General features: G+C 43.1%; 1 protein-coding gene across 4 annotated transcripts in view; it reads right to left on the bottom strand.

The window, feature by feature from the left end:
* SEMA5A (semaphorin 5A) overlaps positions 1 to 18362 on the bottom strand; it is a 198066-nt gene that overhangs the window by 17364 nt on the left and 162340 nt on the right. For all 4 annotated transcript variants that reach the window (XM_061588081.1, XM_061588090.1, XM_061588110.1 and 1 more), the window contains exons 13-16: positions 16406 to 16587; positions 14852 to 14995; positions 6411 to 6558; positions 2723 to 2948 (exon numbers count right to left, since the gene is read on the bottom strand). In XM_061588081.1, coding sequence (XP_061444065.1) covers positions 2723 to 2948; positions 6411 to 6558; positions 14852 to 14995; positions 16406 to 16587 — 700 coding nt within the window. The remainder of the gene's footprint in view (positions 1 to 2722; positions 2949 to 6410; positions 6559 to 14851; positions 14996 to 16405; positions 16588 to 18362) is intronic.

Here is an 18362-nt window from a genome sequence, read left to right as displayed (position 1 = left end):
TATTTGAGATGCTGCCAGAAAGAGGAGAGGTTACCATTGTTATCTCCTGGCCCAGAGTCAAGGATGAGGTGGAGTAATGGACAAGTTGGAACAACATGAATTTGGTGGGGCCTTTGAAAATGCTTTATAATGGCTATAATGGTGCCACAGGGAAAGATCTGTCCCTGGAAGATTTATAAAAATGGAGGAGGAAGGCATTTAGGTGAAGAAATTCTTGCTGCAGGGAAGAATGTGGGAATAAATGACGCCTCTAGCTTTCAAAGCAACAGTATTACAGCCTTCCATTTAAGCACAAGCTAAGAAGAAATTCCATGAAGTTGAGTGGCCAGTCTGGCTGAGGAGAGATGGGGTGCTCTCTCTCTCTCCTATATACCCAGCAAAGTAACCAAGTGGGCTGCCAGAGGAGGGAGGCTCCCTACTCAGGCTCCTCCAGATGAGCTGTTTAGTGAGCATTCACCCTGATTCATTCGCACAAAGCTTCCACAGAGGTTAGCGTATATGTGGTTTTTTATTGAGCATTCATTCTGATTTGTTCACCAGGAGGCTACACGACAATGAGCTTTCATCCTGATTTACTTGTACAGTGTTTACACATCTGCCCATTAATCTTTTGTTAATTTCTTTTCAATGCATCGTAATGCAGCAGCCACTGCAGGAGGGATGGAGCTCTGTGTTCTTTCCGTGACTCCAGCCAATCCCTGAATATGCTGTCACGGGGCCACGTAAGGTCTCAACAGCACACCAAGCTGCATTGCAACAAAAAACTGAGAGAAAAGAGGCACCGTAAGCAGAGACTAAAACCATCTACCTGTCTCCATTTCTGGCTTTCAATGGGACAAAAAAGGTGTCAAGACTGATGTCAAAGTAATGTTTTGCTAAGGGATAAACACACCGGAAGTGAAGCTGGCAGTTTTGCAACAGCTTCCAACAAGGGAAGCAATATCATAACCCAGTTCTCCTCTTATCCTCCCAGCTGTTGTTCCCTCAGGCTTATTTCCTATTTTGCAGCCCAACTAGAGATTAAAAAAAAAAACATCTGGGAGGGGGCAGCAGTGATTCTCCTAGAAATCTTGAGAAATGTAGACCTGATGAAGCTAACATTAGGCGGAGGCAGGACACACAACTGACTGGCAGCCCTATCCCAGCTACAGAAATGGGTCACCATTAGAGTGGAACAAGGTACCAAGTGAGATTCTGCAAGGATCTGTGGTGGGGGAAGCAGCATGTGGAAGAACGGACAATGCACTCATCAAATGAAGAGATAATGATATAGAACGGGGAGGGATGGCCAACTTTTTAAGAGGTTAAGATACAAGTTCAAACCAATCTCAGCCTGGGCAGACAGTGCCAAGGTAAAACCTATTAAGAGAAAATATAAAGTGTTACACAGGGCAAGAATCAGACGTTACAAGATAGGACAAAAAGGGTTTAGGGGATAAGGAACGGATCATGAATCAACAGCAGGGCAATGCTATGGCAAAAATGGAATATGGCACGCTAACTGTGGCAGCTTCTCCAAAATCTGAGAAACATTCATGCTATGCAGTGTAGCACTGGCAAGTTGACATTTGACACTCAAAGTTCTGGACACCACAACAGAAAGAAACTGAAAGAAAATTAGGGGGAAATCTCCAGTTCAGATGAGAGCAATGAAGAAGATTAAAAAAAAAAAATCACCCTAGAAGGCAAATTGCAAAAGTGAAGACAGAAGACTGGCTATATTTAGTCTCAAGGAAGGAGAATGAATGTTGAGAGTTTTCAAATATTTAAAAGATGTCAGAAAATGTGGAAGAGCTATAGCTTTATAACAGTTTCCATGTTACGAAAAATGTCCGAATAATAAGAGCTGTTCAGCAATCAATCAAGCTACCTGGGAAGGTTACAGAATCTTCTTGGCAATTTTCAAGGAACGGCTGAGCAAGCAAGAATGCTTTCAGTGCAGGATGTCTTGCATTAAGGAGGGAGGCTGGGCAAAGCAGGGCACACGATCCCATCCAAAGCTACAATCACCTATCAATATACATAGGAAAATGCTGTTGTCTCACAGCAGCATTTTATTCTTTGCTGCAGAATTGAATGGCACCTGTTGATTTCTCTGACAACGTGCTTGTACATTCACACTCTGGTGTGTATGTGCGTAGTGCACACTGTACACACACAAGCACACGTGTGTACCGAAGGGATATAACTGTCATGGAAGTCAATAGCTGTCTTCCTTTCTAAGGCAAAAAGTGAAATGTCTTATGGGAACCGCTAGAGATGGGCAACATCTGCCATACTGCTGACATAGGGATCATCAATATCCGGTACAGGGAGCACATTTGACCCTCACCTGAACTTTGTCCTTGAGAGCAGCATTTGGTCCCTATCAGAGTATGCAGGAACAGATTTCCTGCACTGGTAGGGAATTGGACTAGATGACCTTTGAGGTCCCTTTTAAGCCTAGGAATCCAATTCAGGTGGTTGCTAAATTTGCCCACTCCATCCACTCATGACCTCAGTATTTTTTGGAGAGGAGAGGGGGAGGTTTTGCTTCTGAACAGATAATATCCTTGTGTGTACTTCATTATATTCTGCCATGAAAGATCTCCCTATGTCCTCTGCCGTACCAATAGGCACCCAGCTGGTGAGTCTGTCAGTACCAGCAAGGCCAAAGTCTGTTAACCCATTCAGCCATACCAATGGCAATAAACCTAAGGTTCTGACGTGAAGGCCTGCTTACCATCAGTTGAGCATCCAGTGGTACCATCACTAGAACAGTAACGCATTTCAATCCTCTGCCTTCCCACATCTAACAAACTTGCATCCGGCAGCCGTGCCTTGCAAGTATATCGGAACCGTTGTTCATAGTGTCCACCATTGTCAGAGATATTCACTGGGGTCCATGGGGTCCAAGGAGTTGTCTTCTTCAACTCTGGGCAGGGGCTGGTGCTGCAAGCTTGATACTCCTGAAGGAAATGTATTAATTGCTTATATTTAGAGTCTAAATGGCTTATGGACAACTTGAAACATTGCATCAATTCCAGTCTTCCTTGGGCCAAAACGTTCTGAACCTAACTTTAACATTGTTTAACCATGATGATTAAGCTTGTCTGGATATCCCTGTACCTACAATGCCTGCATTAATAAAGCACAGCCCAATGATAATATTCATTATGGGGCAAACCGAAAATCCATGTCCACAACCAGACTTATCACTCTGAGATTTTGAAGCAGCAGCACCTACTTTTGCTGATTTATAGTTTGTCGTTTCTTTATTATTCATTAACTGCTCCCAGCATAGCTTTTAGAGCAGCTTACAGAATAAAAGTGTAAAAAACTATAAAATCCATAAAACAAATCACAGCAAGCAGTTTAAAAAATCAGCTTAAAAACAGAACAAAACCAAGAGGACCAGGAGAAATAAAAAGATTTTCACTAAGTGCTGGGGGGGGAAAATCAAGATTTTTTAAAAATAAAGATGATTCCAGGCAAACTGCTGTGAGAAGGGAGTGCTGAAGGAAGGATTCCACAACTAAAAAGGCCCAGTCTCCAGTCAGAGAAACTTAGAGAGAGCATGGAGCTGAGTCTTAATAGTCAAGCAGGTCCATGGTGGAACAGGTGGCCTTTCAGGTCACCTGGTCTCAAGGCATTTTGGGCTTCATTGGTAAAGGGTGATCTTCAGCCTCAGAGGAAGGCAATGGTAAACCACTTCTGAATACTGCTTACCATGAAAACCCTATTCATAGGCTCGCCATAAGTTAGAATCGACTTAAAGGCAGTACATTTACATTTTGGTAAAACTAGGGATGGGGCAAACGTTTACAGCAAATACCAACAGTCCTGTTCAAATTCAAAAGAGCAGATCTGAGGGGGAAATAGTCAACTGCAAGCAGGTGCCTAGCTTTACTCTATTTGCTCCAGCACCACTGCCTCCACTCCTGCAAGCAACTCTCCTTCCACCAAAGAAAAAAAAGAGTCTCACCTTAGGAAAGGGAGAAGAAACAGAGGGTACCGTAGGGTTCTGTTGTGGAAAGTAGAGACCTGGAGGCTCTCCACTGGTTGGAAAAGACATGTGTAGTGCCTTTCTCTGCCAGGGGTGATGGGAGATGAGCTACAAGCCCCCTCACTGCTGGCTTGTTCTTCAGATCCTCCATCCTCGGCAGGTGGTGACCAGACTCTCCCACCGCACTACCCTGGCCAGCCTGAAGCGCTCAGCCTGACCAGGTGGTGCCCTTGGAGCTACTTTGCTCACCTATTGGCCAGACCAAGTTCTAAACCAGCTGATGCCCTTTCCCAGTAATAAATCAGAGGAGTCGCAAGGGCTTCTGGGGCACCCTGTCATTTTGTATGGAATGCCTGTCGGATCAAGAATGGCTCCTTACCCCAGCGGCATCATGACTGGGGAAAGGATCCAGCCTTTTGAGCAGACTGGCAGGGAGGCGCCAGAAGGCCGGCTATCCCTGTGCTAGACAAAAATACCAAGAACGTCATTTTGTTGGTAAATGACAGATACCACATCGGTGGAAAACCCAGCCTTCATCAACCTGATACCTCCCAAATGTTTTGGACCAGAACCCTCAGCAGTCCCAGACAGCACGACTGGGCTGGCTGGGGATAACAGGAGATGTAGTCCAAAACATCTGGAGAGCACCAGGTTGGCCAAGGCTGGTAAACTACTCTGTTTGAACTAGAGGTAACTGCAGCACTGACATTTGACTATGAAGTCTTCTCATTTTTAGGCCCTCAGGTTAGAACTGCTCAGCACACAATCTCTAGCTTTTCATGCTAAATATACAGTTAGCACGAACAGGCCATAACATTGCTTCAAATGAAAGTCATAATTAGAGCAGCTAAAAAGACAAGTATTTTTCCTTCTACACTGCGTACTGCCTTTGACTTTCACATGGGTAAATGCCAGACCACACCCTTCAATATAAAAACCACTACAGGCCAACACAGGTCTTCTCGTGTGCAGTCTTATGACATTACTTCCCTCTCTCTGACCTTTCTTCACCATTAAGGTTTAAAGGTTCTACAAGGGAGACCAAAACAACCCTTTCCCCTCAGAAGGCAAAACAGGCACCAATCAAAGAAACCTGAACCTGCCATTTCTGGAGGCCACTGAGAGGTAGGGAAGGCAGAAGAGAGAGTGCACATTGGTCTGAGACCCTAGTTCATCCCAATCCATCGCCATTTTATTTATTTAACAAATTTCTAGGCCACACTTCACAAAAACTATGGGGGAAGCATATCAGGAAAGCGACACAACAATTAAAACAAAGACACAGAACAGGTCGACACGGCAGCGAAACTCAGCAGAGCAGATAAAACTAAAATTAAAGCCTGCTCAGGTGACATGCTGGAATGCCTGGGCAAATAAAAACATCCCCACCTGGTGCTGGGATGACATCATCATTGGCTCCAGGCGAGGCTCCCTAGGAAGGGCATGCCAGAGGCAGGGTGCCATGACCAAAAAGGCCTTCTCCTTGATCATCAGCCAGCTCATTTCAGATAAGGAGGGAGCAGAGCCTCAGATGACAAATGCAGCAGGCACCTAGGTCTCCACTTAAGATTCAGCACTTTGAATTGTGCCCAGAAATGGATCTGCAGCAGCAGCATTGCTTAAGAACCAGTTAGCAATCGAGGCTGCAATCCTAACCCCCACTCCTTGCCAGTGGGACTTTGTGGTGCAGTGGAGCCACCGGTGCATCTGCAGCCCAGCTGATCAGAGCAAACATAGTGGAATGGGGGAACATTATTGAGCCCAATCCCTGTGCTAGGTCCAGGGTAGTGGAGCAATCGGGCCTGGATTTGGCCTGATGCCTCACCCGACAGCGAGAAGATCGGCTCAGGATGTAGTAGATCCTGGGTCAACTCAGCTCCACCCCCTTCCCACCCCCGGAATGCCCCATTTTGGGGCTATCCTGGCTCCACTGGCAGTAATACTACCAGCCTGCCTCCTGCCCACATGTTTGGTGGGAGGCTGGCTGAGCTGGGAGAGCTGAACAAAAGGACATCTCTGCTCAATGCAATTCCCCCTCCTCCAGCCTGGCATAAGGCGTAGAGGCTTGGATTGTTCTACCTATCTGTTGCATTTTGTGCAAACTAAAGTTTCTGACAAGTCTTCAAAGGCAACCCAATATGCAGTTCATTGCAGTAGTTCAACCCAGGAGGTTACCGCACGTAGACCACGCTGACACACACTCTTTCTCTCCTTGTACAGATAGATGGATAGATAAGTATGTTTCACCACCTCCAGTTTTTGTCAGTATCTCTGTCCCAGCTTAGCATGCGACAAAATAATATATATTCATGAGATATAAATAACTCATGATATTCATGAGATGTAAATAATATCTTATATTAAGGTCTTATAAATATAAAATACACATATACACATTTAGAGCAATGAATGCAGGTGGACTCACAACGCTGCAGCCAGGACAGTCGGGGCCATTCTCACAAACTCTGTGACGGGCCTGAATCCCTCCTCCACACTGGGCCGTACAGCGCTCCCATGCACCCCAGCCAGTCCAGAACATGTGCGGAGAACATGGCAAATGCTCGTTACAGTACCTGTGAGAAGGGAAACGAAAGAGAAAAGAAACTATACACTTGGTGACAGCTTTTTGAATTATTTAAGAACAGGTTAGCGGCTTCACTATCAATGGAGCAGACAAACGTATCAAGACCAAAATGAAGCAGAATATAACTGAATGTGGTCTTCCCACAGTGTTTTTAAGGTAATGCATAGGACGGATCAGCTTACAAAATGGCATAACGAAAAAGAGGCCCCCTCTCAAGGAGCTCACAGTTTAAATTTTGAAAAAACAGCAAGAGGGGATGGGCAGGAGATGCATGGGGGAACAATGAGGGATGGATATAAAAGTGCAAATAAAGGAATTTGCATATACACGTGATGGGGCTTCTCCTTTTGAGAAAATGCTGTCTAATTATCTTCAATATTTTATGTATCATTACAGGGTATTCATTACCAGATGCATCGGTGGTATTACTGTTAGGATATATATCAAAGAGACCCGTGAGGATCATGATTTAGTTTTGCTGGTGGCAGCTAAGATTGGTCTGGCTAGATTTTGGAAATATACAAATATACCAGCAGTTTAAAAATTGTTCTGCAAGATCTAGGCTATTGCAGTTGTAGAAAAGATCACAGCTTACATCAAATCTAGAACTGAAGGTAATCAACAATGTAAACAAACGGTGCGCATTAAAGTTTGAAAAATACTGTTCGGGTAGATAATATTTTACAATGTCATAATATCTTCTTTACTTTTTTATTGAAGTAAAATATTTTTTAAAAAAGAATACAAGCAGGTGCATTTATAAACACATAAGTTTTGTTTCAGCTTTTGATCGTTCCACAACCTTAATCTAGCCTTGCAAATACTTTTCAAGCAGCAGTGGTTCTCCCCCGCCTCTTCAGACAAATCTTAACGAAGGCACAGTAACACATGTGCCTGCAGTGTCATTTGTATTTATTTTTTTTAACAAAATGTATATACCACTTGACTGTAAAAAAAACCTATAAGGGGTTTCCAAAAATACATTCAAATTATCGATAAAACAGTTAAAAACAAGTAATTAAAATATTTTAAAACAAAACAGCAACAACTAAAAAGATTAAAACACATCAACATCTATGTTGTAGAGTCAGAAAGTTTTGTCCGTCAAGGACCCTAAGTTATAACAACATACTAAAACAAAACACTATCAAAACTGACTTACTAAAATCTATTGCCATTTAAATGCAAAAGTCCACAACATGCTGTCACAAAAGTTTTCGTGCTCTCTTGTGACTGCAAAGGCAGAGGAGGCAACCTCTTAAAATAAAACAGCAATTCCCTAATCTTTTGTTGAATTGATCAGTCATCCTTTCTGAGCAAAATATTTAGATCTTCAAGATCTTATAAACAGGACACCGGAACAAGTAGCAAACCGTAAGTCTTCCATGATACCTTCACCACAGATGAGATTTCTTATAGGAGTTTTTCCTCCACTGACAATTCAGAACAGCAGAAGATGTGGCTGAAACCAGAGAAATGTCAGGGCTCTCCTGATCTGGTATGCAGAAAAGTCCAATAGATAGCTTTCATAATCATGTGTCAATTTATACAGGTGATACCATCAAGCAGGATTCACATCAAAAGGCTTGGTTAAATCAGTTTGTATAAACACATTCTGTTTTTAAATTGAATTTTAGCTACCAGATTAATACCACTAAAATAGGCAATAAAACCCACAGGACCAAATGTTTAGTCCTATAAGACTATGAAATCCAAACTGAAGTGCTCTTTAGGATTTGTTCTTGGCTACCATAGTTTTGGCAATCTGCCATCCCTCATCCACAAAATTTCAGTCCAGTAGTTGAAAAGCCATGGCACGGACACTTATCAAAATGGAGGTAAAATACAGGGTTTAGACCTAAATAGGGTTTCTCCAAATCTGATCTGAGAATTTTTAGGACTTTCAAATTCTACTTACCTATGATAACCTCATATTTGGGCTCTATAAAGCATCCCTAGAACTTGGAGTTCTTCGTTTGAGGGAACACTGTCTAGTTATCTTACATATTTTAAGTATTATTACTTAAAATGGGGTTAACAACTTGTTTGACCCCATTGTGTTTTCATTGGTTCAAAGTAAGAGATTGGAGGTGATCCCTCCAGCCACCAGCTTCTGAAAACTGGTTACCGAAATAATAATATGAGTTGACCTGTTCAATTTTCTGATCATTTGTGCTTTTTTTTCTTTTTCTTTAAAAAATATTTATTGTCCATAAATCGTAATATGGGCAAACAACTTTAGGCTTGTTATAATTTGCAGAAAATAAATCATTTTAACCAAAATTCTCTAATACTAGCAACAGAACATCAAACATATCCAAGCACAACAAAAACATGATCCTATCATCTGAATAATGGCCATGTTTAGAGCCAGCTGGTAGGGGGGGCGAAAACTATCCCTCTGGTTCTGACACATCATTTATATATATACACCAAGAAAGGGAGTCCATGTGTATTACTAACCCCCACTAGCATTAGAAAGTTACTTGACTAGCGGGAACTGATCTGATTCTAAATACAATCTATATAGTATTGTGCTGAAGAGTTTTGGTCACAGTCTTTCTGTTTGTGGAACTGAAGGTTGCCTTTCAGTCAACTAAGCAGAGAACATTGGGCTAAGAGTTCATTCCTTTTTTCCCCATTCAAGCTGTTGATGTGCCATAAATGGTTTACATTGATATGCTGCTATAGACAGATGGACCTGGTGATTTTTATGGACTTATTTATAAGGCTGTCTTCATCCATGTGCTGCTATATATGACTAATGATAGGACAACTGAAGCATACCAGAACCCAAAGGAGATCCTTTATTTTTTTGAAGAAGCATATACTAGATCTCCCATCAGCCCCAGCCAGCACTGCCAATGATCAAGAATGACAGGAACTGTCGTTCAGCAACAAGTGAAAGGCATCATATTGACTATTACTGTCCCAGATTTCCCCCCCTTTGTATAGATTAAATATGTATTCTACAGCTTCAAATGTAAGAATTACAAAAACGCAGAGAGATGATTATGTGCATTAGTTAACATCACTAAATTGCTTGAGTTCCAAGCACTGTACCCTACACTGGTTTTCATTTACTGTTTTTTTATCATTGGTGTTTTACCTGGGTTTTAAAATCAATAAAATATTAATTGCAAAAATGTAAGGATTGCATCACTCTGCCCAATCATGGGGCTTACCTATCAGACTGGATTTCTGCAATAGCTTTACATGGGGGATGCCTTTGAAGACTGGAAACTACAGCTACTGCAGAATACGGCCACATGATTGTTGACAGGCTTGAATGAACTGGTCCCATTACATTTATTTTGACACTGCTGCATGGGCTACCTATACATTTCTGAGCCCAATTCAAAGTGCTGGTTTTGACCTATAAAGCCCTATATGGCCCAGGACTCCAGTATATTCAGGATGCCTCTCTTAATATGAACAAGAGTGTTAGATCTTCCTCTGAGGCAGTTCTCCAAGTGTCCCCTCTGAGGAAGGTTTGGAGGGTGGTGACAAGGCAGAGGGCCTTTTCAGTTGTGCTTCCCATTGGTGGAATGCTCTCCTCAGTGAAAGTTGCATGGAGCCATAAACAACATCTTTTCAGCACCAGGTAAAAATTGATCTCCCAAGCATTTGACATATTATGATGATTTAGCTGTTTATTTATGATATGATTTTGCTGCCAAGGTTTTTGCTGCTGTTTGATTGGGTCTATTCTATGGATTATTGTTTAGCTTTTATTGTAACGTATTGCTATTTTTTCTGATTTTATGTTGTGCTTTATGCTCTTAAAAATTTGTAAGCCACTGAGAGACTCTTTATGTAGCAAGCAACTAATAAATTGAACAACAACAGCTGAAAGAGCTGCACTAGTTGCCAATTTGCTACCAGGCCAAGTTCAGGGTACTTGTGCTACTTCACAAAGCCCTAATCAACTTGGACTCAAAGTACCTTAAGGACCGCCTGACTCCTTATGTTACATCTCGATCACTGACATCCTCTGATGGGGCACTTTGGGTGGTTCGCCACACTCCTGAGTTTCAGTTGCCCTCCATCAGGGACCAATCCTTTAGTGTTGCAGGTCTTGGCCTGTGGAACTCCCTACCAATAGAGGTTTGACAGGAACCATCTCTTCTTTCTTTCAGGCATCTCTTAAAACTGAACTTTTTAGATGGGTCTTTTAGCATGATTTCCCCCCCTCTTCCAATCAATGCAGTGTTTATTTACGCTTTTTATTACTGTTTTTAATTATGTTTTCAGTTGGGTTTTAATTTTATAATGTTTTTGTATGTTGTAGGCTGCCTTCTTGGACTTTTATGGAAGTGTGGCTTATAAACACTTAGTAAACAAATAAAACAACAAAAAGATACACAGGATAACAACCAAAGATTGCCCCTGTCAATCCATCTGCATTCAAGCATTTCTTCCTTATTATGGTAGAGGAAACATTCTCTCTCTCTCTCTCTCTCTCTCTCACACACACACACACACACACACACAGAGTCTACCACAGCAGACAACTGCACCCAGTGCATACACAAGGCTCTAGATTGCAACGAGAACGTTTATAAAAACGGTTTTGCTTTTAATAAAACCTGAAGCCAACCTCATATTCTCCTTGCAGTCAGAATGAGCCACAGCACACAAGTAAATTTGCTGCAACTAGCAGACAAGCCCAGAAACCTCAAATACATTTCAAAGTCTCATTGCGGGGGTGAATCTGCCGGAACTCGGGATTTTGAGCAAAGTCCAATTAATCCTCTTTCTGGACGCCTTTCAAGCTAACAGGAAGTGCTTTCCCCCTGCTGCTTTTCCCCTCCCTGCTAATTTCTTCTTTTCTCAGGACCCAGAGGGCTTATGTTGCACAGCAAATCTGCAGAACAAGCAATGCAGGAGTCTTAGACCTGTGAAAGTACTGACCCTGTGTCCAGAAGTGATGAGGGCAGAAGGGAGAGGGTGACGTGGAAAAATTGCCACGCTGGTGATATGACCCTGGACGCATTGAATGAGGCCCCACTCAGTTTTTCCAAAGATAGCAATTGCTATTTGAAGGTGTGGAGGGCAGGGCAAGGGGAAGAAAAGAGAATTAAAAACACGCACGCAAGCTGGTCTAGTCCCTTCCCCACAGTGACTCCCAAAGTTCAAGCTCGTTTCCTGGAAAAAGAATTCATTGCACTGACACCGACGTTATGCTTCCCACCAAAGAATGGGAACAGATGCTCATTATGATCATGGCCGAGCACCTCGTGAATGTAACCAAGCAACCCTGGTGCAATTATGGGGGGCAGGGGGTAGGGATGGGGAGGAAGGCTCCTGCTATTTGGTCATGTCATTTAGCAAGCGTTATGACTAGGCAAAAGGAATGAACTACAGCAATCGTATCCATGTTCCTCGAGGACATACATCTCCCAGAGCCGGGAGAGGGCTGGAAGAGCTCCTGTCTGAAACCCTGGAGAGACGCTGTCAGTCAGTGGGGACAAGACTGAGTGGGATGGGCCAACAGTCTGACTCGCAGGATAAGGCAGCGTCCTATGTGCCTATGTATCAGAGGAACCCTACGCATGCTGACCTGGGAGTAAGCCCCCCTGAACTCAATAGGACTTACTGCTGTGTAGACATGCATAGGATGGAGCTACGTATTAATCATTAGGGACAGAATGTTTAACCAATTAGATAAGTGAATTAAAAACATTTGAATGGCTAAAAGTGATACCGTGCCACCAGCTAATCAAGAGGCATCTTGAATTGTTTAAAACAGACTTTCGCCACAAGTACCTTCATCCCAAAAGAGGCACTGTTAAAGACGCGTGTGGGTTTTGCTCAGAACATACTAGTGTCCCAACTACAGTGCTTTGTTTTATTTTTTTCCAGAGGAGTGAGTGGCGGAGCTTCCCTTACGTGGGAGAAAGTAAAAGGGTGTACTCAGGGACACAGGTCAGGAAGGGGCCATTGCTGCCCCCCTAGCTACACCACTTCGTTGCATGAGCAGTTTTTGCTTCTTCGCCGACAGTGGGCCTATTTACATGCGAGAAAAATCTGCATCTGGTGCTTTTTGCAGATTCTTTTAATTTGAACAGTTTACTTGACGTTTTCGCCAACGCGCGTGCATTCTACTGCTTTTGCCTTTTATTCCGGATTAAATGGATGCGACAAAAACCCAAATTTGCTTTTAAAATCTACACCTGCTTCTACCGTGTATTACCTTTTAAGCGCCTTTTTTTGGCTGTGCAGTTTCTTTGCCATTAGATCCTCCCTTTTCTCCACCCCTTTAATTGTCTCTGGGCGTCATTTTGTTTCCTGCCCTTGACGAAGCAACTTCTGGTTGCTCTCACCTTCATTTCTCCCACTTCCTCCCCAATCCTCCCCCGCTCCTTTAAACTAAATCGACACCAACAACTCCCCGAGGGTAGCTGGGCTGGAGCTCGTAAAATTCCTTCCTCGGAGCTGTGGTTTTGGCGCTGTTGTTTACGTCTAGCATGTGTGTGTGCGAGAGAGAGAGTGAGAAAGTGTGTGTATGGAGGACCTCTTCTGCCTCGTAGCATCCCTCCGCTCCCCCCCAAAGCTGGATCTCTCTCTCCCCCCCCTCGGGCTGATGCATACGCCCTTTTCACAGCCATGGCGAGAGGAGGTTGGTGAAGGCACCACTAGGGTAATTTATAACCGCCCAAAAGCACATGGGAAAGGGGAGCTGCCTTGGCGTCAGCATCTGCTCCACTCACGGAGAATGATAATATTAAACAGTCAATGCTTCCTTTAGTAGCTGCTTTTAATGTCTCTCTAAAGATAATTTTTTGGGGTTTTTTGTCCCGGGGTGCCAAAGGCACACCAATCTCACACAGGGACAGTCTGAAAGCCACGGGTAGGAGCCATTCCTTTTCTTTCAAGCGCCTACTCCTTCGTTTAGGCAAACACCACCCCTTCCCCACCTCCGCAGTTAACATGCTAATGTGTGGGCGTGGCAACAAAGAAACGCTGGTAGCAATAAATGCACACGCGTGTGAATGCTACAAAGAAAAACAGCCAATTTATTTGTAGCGAGGGCGGAAGTATGTGAACTGTCAAAATCAATTGCGATGGAAAAAGCAGCATTTTTAATGTGGATCTTGGGTCCCATGTAAATAAGCCCAGTCTGGCTAGTTGCATTTTGCTTTTCATTCCACAGAACTTAACAGAAGCCATCAGAGGTAAAATCTGCTCCTCTTTGCACACCCGGACACTTGCTTCCCCTTCTTGGTCATTATACCATGGGGAGTTTCAATCTGTGTTTTGAGAAGCCCTGGGGCTTCTCAGAGCTTTCTCAGGGGTTCCTCAAGAAGATCAGCAAGACTTGACAGACTTCCTAATGGGCTGCATTATTGCAGAGCTTCCCTGGCAAAGTACTGTACGTCTGCAAGGTAGTGCTGGATGAATTCTGGGCTGCACTCTCTATTCATGTGGGCAGTGGCCAGGCCAAACCAGCTTGGTTACTGCCCAGCGTAAGCTCAGGATTCACCTGAGAACATGGCCCAGAGCATTTTGCTGTGTGCTGGATTTCTGTGTCAGACGTGCAGAGATTCGACAGCAAATGGGTCAAGGTGGAAAGAATACCCTGACAGTGGAAAATTTAAAAACCTCAGCTCTAAAACATGATGGAACCTTGGGAAATTACTTTTAGATTGTTGGGCAGGTAGTACCTTGAAAACATTCTCTTGTACTTTTGAGATGTTTAAAATATTTAAGGAAAAAAATAACACCAGCTCGTCAATAATCCAGTGCAGTGACCATACATCATTTTCTTCTGGAGGTTGAAGGCAGCCACATGGAAGTCTCAACACTCTACAGGGAGAAGTAGAGCTACATCAGTGAGCCAGTGTGGTGTAGTGGTTAGAGTGCTAGACTAGGACCTGGGAGACAAGGGTTCAAATCCCCACTCAGCCAAGCTCAGTGGGTGACCTTGGGCCAGTCACAGTCTCTCCGCCTATCCTACCTCACAGGGTTGTTGTGGAGATTAAATGAGGAGGGGGAGAACCATGTATGCCACCTTGAGTTGCTTGGAGAAAGGTGGGATATAAAATAAATAAACAAATAAATCATACATGGCAACACTGATTTTGGGAGACCTCAGCTAAGTGAAAAATGAAAACTGCAACTGAATTTTTACTTCCTTGATAATAACAAACAACGCTACAAGCCAATATAGCAGAAATGAGAGAGAAAAGGATTGACAGAAAGGAGAAGAAATGAAAGAGGGTAATAAAATAAAGCTGATGCATCAAAAGGAAGCCAAGGCAGATGGAAAGGCACCTTACCTTTCTTCGCGGTTCTGCCCCACACATACACGCCCTCCATGCCGAGGGGTTGGGTTGCTGCAGGAACGTTGGCGGACTTGAAAGCCTATTCCACAGGAGGTGCTGCAAGGAGACCAGGATGTCCAGGGAGTCCAGCCTCCATTTCTAAAAGAATAAGAGACCAAAACCTGTATGTGCAAAATTCACTGTTCGAACCCTGCAGGGGAAATAGCTCTTTGGGAGGGAGTAGGGAAATCTGTAATGGGGAAAATGATAGGCAAGAAAAGAGTTAAGGCTCCTTTTCTCACACTCCTTTACTCTAACCACCACCACCACAGCCCCTCCAGTAGCTTTTTTAAAAAGGCTTTGGGTAACGTTATAGTTTGAGCAGTATTAGTATGTAACTAGCCCCTCTATAATGCCAAAACATCTGATTGGCCCTCCCTGTGACTGAAGAAACCTAATGCAACCTAAAAGCATCATATTTCAGAAACTGTTAGTAGAAGTGCAGCTCAGTTTTAATTTTCATTTATGTCTTTATTGTTAGGTTTATATCTTGCCTTTCTGGAGAAAAGTAATCCCCAAGATGGATTGCTTTAAGCAAATGCAACATTATCGTGCTTCGAGGAAGAATAAATTGTAAATTAGGGAAGATATAAATTTGTGTGCCAGGACCTAATTGTTACAACTAATCTTTAGCCAAGGAGAGAAGATAATTTTGAAATAGCAAACAAGCCAAGAACAAATAAACATGGTTTGCTTTGGTTTTTATGCAATTTTATTTTATTTAAGCTCAAATGCAGAAACAGATAACCAGTGTTTAATAAGGTAATATTTCTTCGCAGCTAATGGAATGAACAGCAATTGAAAGCTATCACAGAAACTATGTGGATACTTGTAACTGGATTCTCATCTGCCGATAGCAAGGATGGTTAAGTGAAAAACGTTTCTGGGGAATGGATTCCTTTCAATAACTGAGCCTCAGCTGTGTATTTTTCATTCCAAAAAGAATAATTGGTAAAGCCCTAAGAGTAATGCAGTACATGTACTATTGCCACAATATTTCCAGTGTCACTTAAAAACATTTGATGTCTATGTATTTCCGGTGTGTGTATATCTATATCTACATACACACACACACAAACACCTATTTTATGACAGAAAATCTGGGGTTGGTGCTAAGTGTACACTTGACAGGAAGCCACAGTCAATCCCAGCTCCTTGACAGCACCAGCTCTAGAATCTGAATGCCACCCCTTAACCTGGAAGAGGCTAGTTGCGCAAACCAAGAGTTCTGTCATGCTGCCCCTGACTTTTTTGGGGTGTTCTGTGCAATTTGGACATGGTGGTCCTGTTGTGGCAATAGGCCCTTTGCTGGTCTGGAGGCCAACTCCAAGTATGTCACTTACATATATGTCATGTCCATACTTGACAATTTTAGGTTTATATCTAAAAGATCCTAGATTTACACCTAAAAACATGTAATGTGTGATGTGGCCCTAATTTCAATATTGGCACCAATGCACAGAGAACTCTCTCAGAAGTTCAAGGTCCTCTCATCTTTGTTTGGCATACCTGGAGCAGTTGGCAACCTCCATACTTGGCCCTTCACATTGCCGCCCCCCACATTTTGGAACTGGGTTGTCACATGAGCGTGTCCTGCAGAGGCAAAAGCCTACGCTGGAGCCATCTATGTGTGAGCAAGACTTCCATTCTGACCAGGCTCCAAAATTGCCATCCATGGTCAAATTTCTCATCTGGGAACCAAAAGGCAAAATACAAGCTCTGGTTATCACATTCAAGGTAATAATCATCCATTATATGACATACTAACAGGACAATCTTAAGCACATTGATTTTTTTCTGAGTAAACACGCTTAGGATCATGCTGTGAAAAATGAAAGGCAACCAGGAAGTTCAAACCAGAAGACTCATCTGAAATTGCAACACACACATAAAAAAAAAAAAAAAAGCAAGTTTCCCGCTCATCCAAAGTCTTGGAAAGTTCACACATTTCAACTGAATGGATGACCACATGTAAGGCAGCCCCCTTCTGGATGGTAGAATCCCAAGGGATCCCTCTCCAACGGCTGTCCCTACAGGCAGGTTATGCCAGACAGACCTGATGTGGTTTCCATACCCCTCACCTTTTTGCAAACTCTCACTGAAGAGACAGTACCTATATACTGCACAATTACCTGCAGAGCAGAATCATCTCCTTGCCAGAGAGAAAGGACAGCAGAAGTGGTCCCATAGCTCAGTTGCACAGCACACGCTTTGCATGCAGGAAGTCTCCGTTTCGGTGCCCAATATCTCCAATTAAAAGCATCTTAGGGGAAGGGCCGTAGGTCAGTCACAAAAGCACATACTTTACATGTAAAAGGTCCTGGGTTCAATCCCAGGCATTTCCAGGGAGGCCTGGGAAAAACCCCTGCTAGAAACCCTGCCAGTCAGTGTCAACATTACTGAGCGAGATGGTCCAGTGGACTGATACAGTATACAGCAGCTTTCTCTGCTCCTATGACGTGAAGGAACTCTGCTCGAGACTTTACAGAGCCACTGCCTATCAGAGTAGACCAGAGATGGAGAACCAGTGGTCCTCTAGATGCTGTCTGACTCCCATCAGCCCCAACCAGCATGACCAATGGTCAGAGATCGTGGGAGCTGGAGTTCAACAATGTCTGGAGGGCCAAAGGTTCCCCATCCTTGGAGGAGACAATAACGAACCAGAGTTCCAACTCAGTATAAGGTAGCTTCATGTGCTTTCCAGTCCTGAGGTTTTTGAGTAGCCAAGCAAAAGAAGTAAGGTCAGTGACAAAATAATACTGGATAATATTGCACACAACAAGGCCAAGGTAATAACATTTTTCCAAACGTAATAAGGTTTTTCTTAACAAATTTACAGAAATGTTGATTATTGAGGAGAAGGAAATATGGCAGATTAAAAACCCCTCTAGTTCAGAGATTTAATAGCATCAATTCAAATGGCTTCATTTTGCATTGCTAGTCTGTGGCTGGTCTCCAGAGCCTTTAGCTGTTCTAAATTTCAGGGTTTCATCACAATTAATGGCTCATATGTAATACTAGCACATCAACAAGTCAAGTTTATTTTGTGACACCTGCTATTGATAACACTATGGTTGTGTTTGGACATGATGCTACACCATGGTTTAGTGTTATAAGTATGAACTTCAAAGAGTCTTGGGCTCATGCATTACTCCTCTCCTCTCTTTCTCCAGGGCAGCTGCAAGGAGACTGGATTAACATCTTTTTAGCATATTATCTGAACCCTAAACTGTGGTTAATTTTAAGTATGGATAGTGCAAAAAAACCAGCTTTATAAACTGTGATTTGAAGCTAACTTGTTTCCACTAACCATGGTTAATATGAGCCACAGTCTGTCTGGGTTCAGACGACACAGCAAGCTGCAGTTAATCTAAAATAGAAGTGAAAACTCTGCCTTGTGGCTGTACAGAAGCAGGGCACGGGGGAGTACACAAGCCAAGGTTTGCCATGGCTTGTTCTGGTTATG

The sequence above is a fragment of the Rhineura floridana genome, chromosome 1, assembly GCF_030035675.1.
Source record: "Rhineura floridana isolate rRhiFlo1 chromosome 1, rRhiFlo1.hap2, whole genome shotgun sequence".
NCBI lineage: Eukaryota > Metazoa > Chordata > Lepidosauria > Squamata > Rhineuridae > Rhineura > Rhineura floridana.
This window is presented reverse-complemented; position numbering and strand designations above follow the sequence as displayed.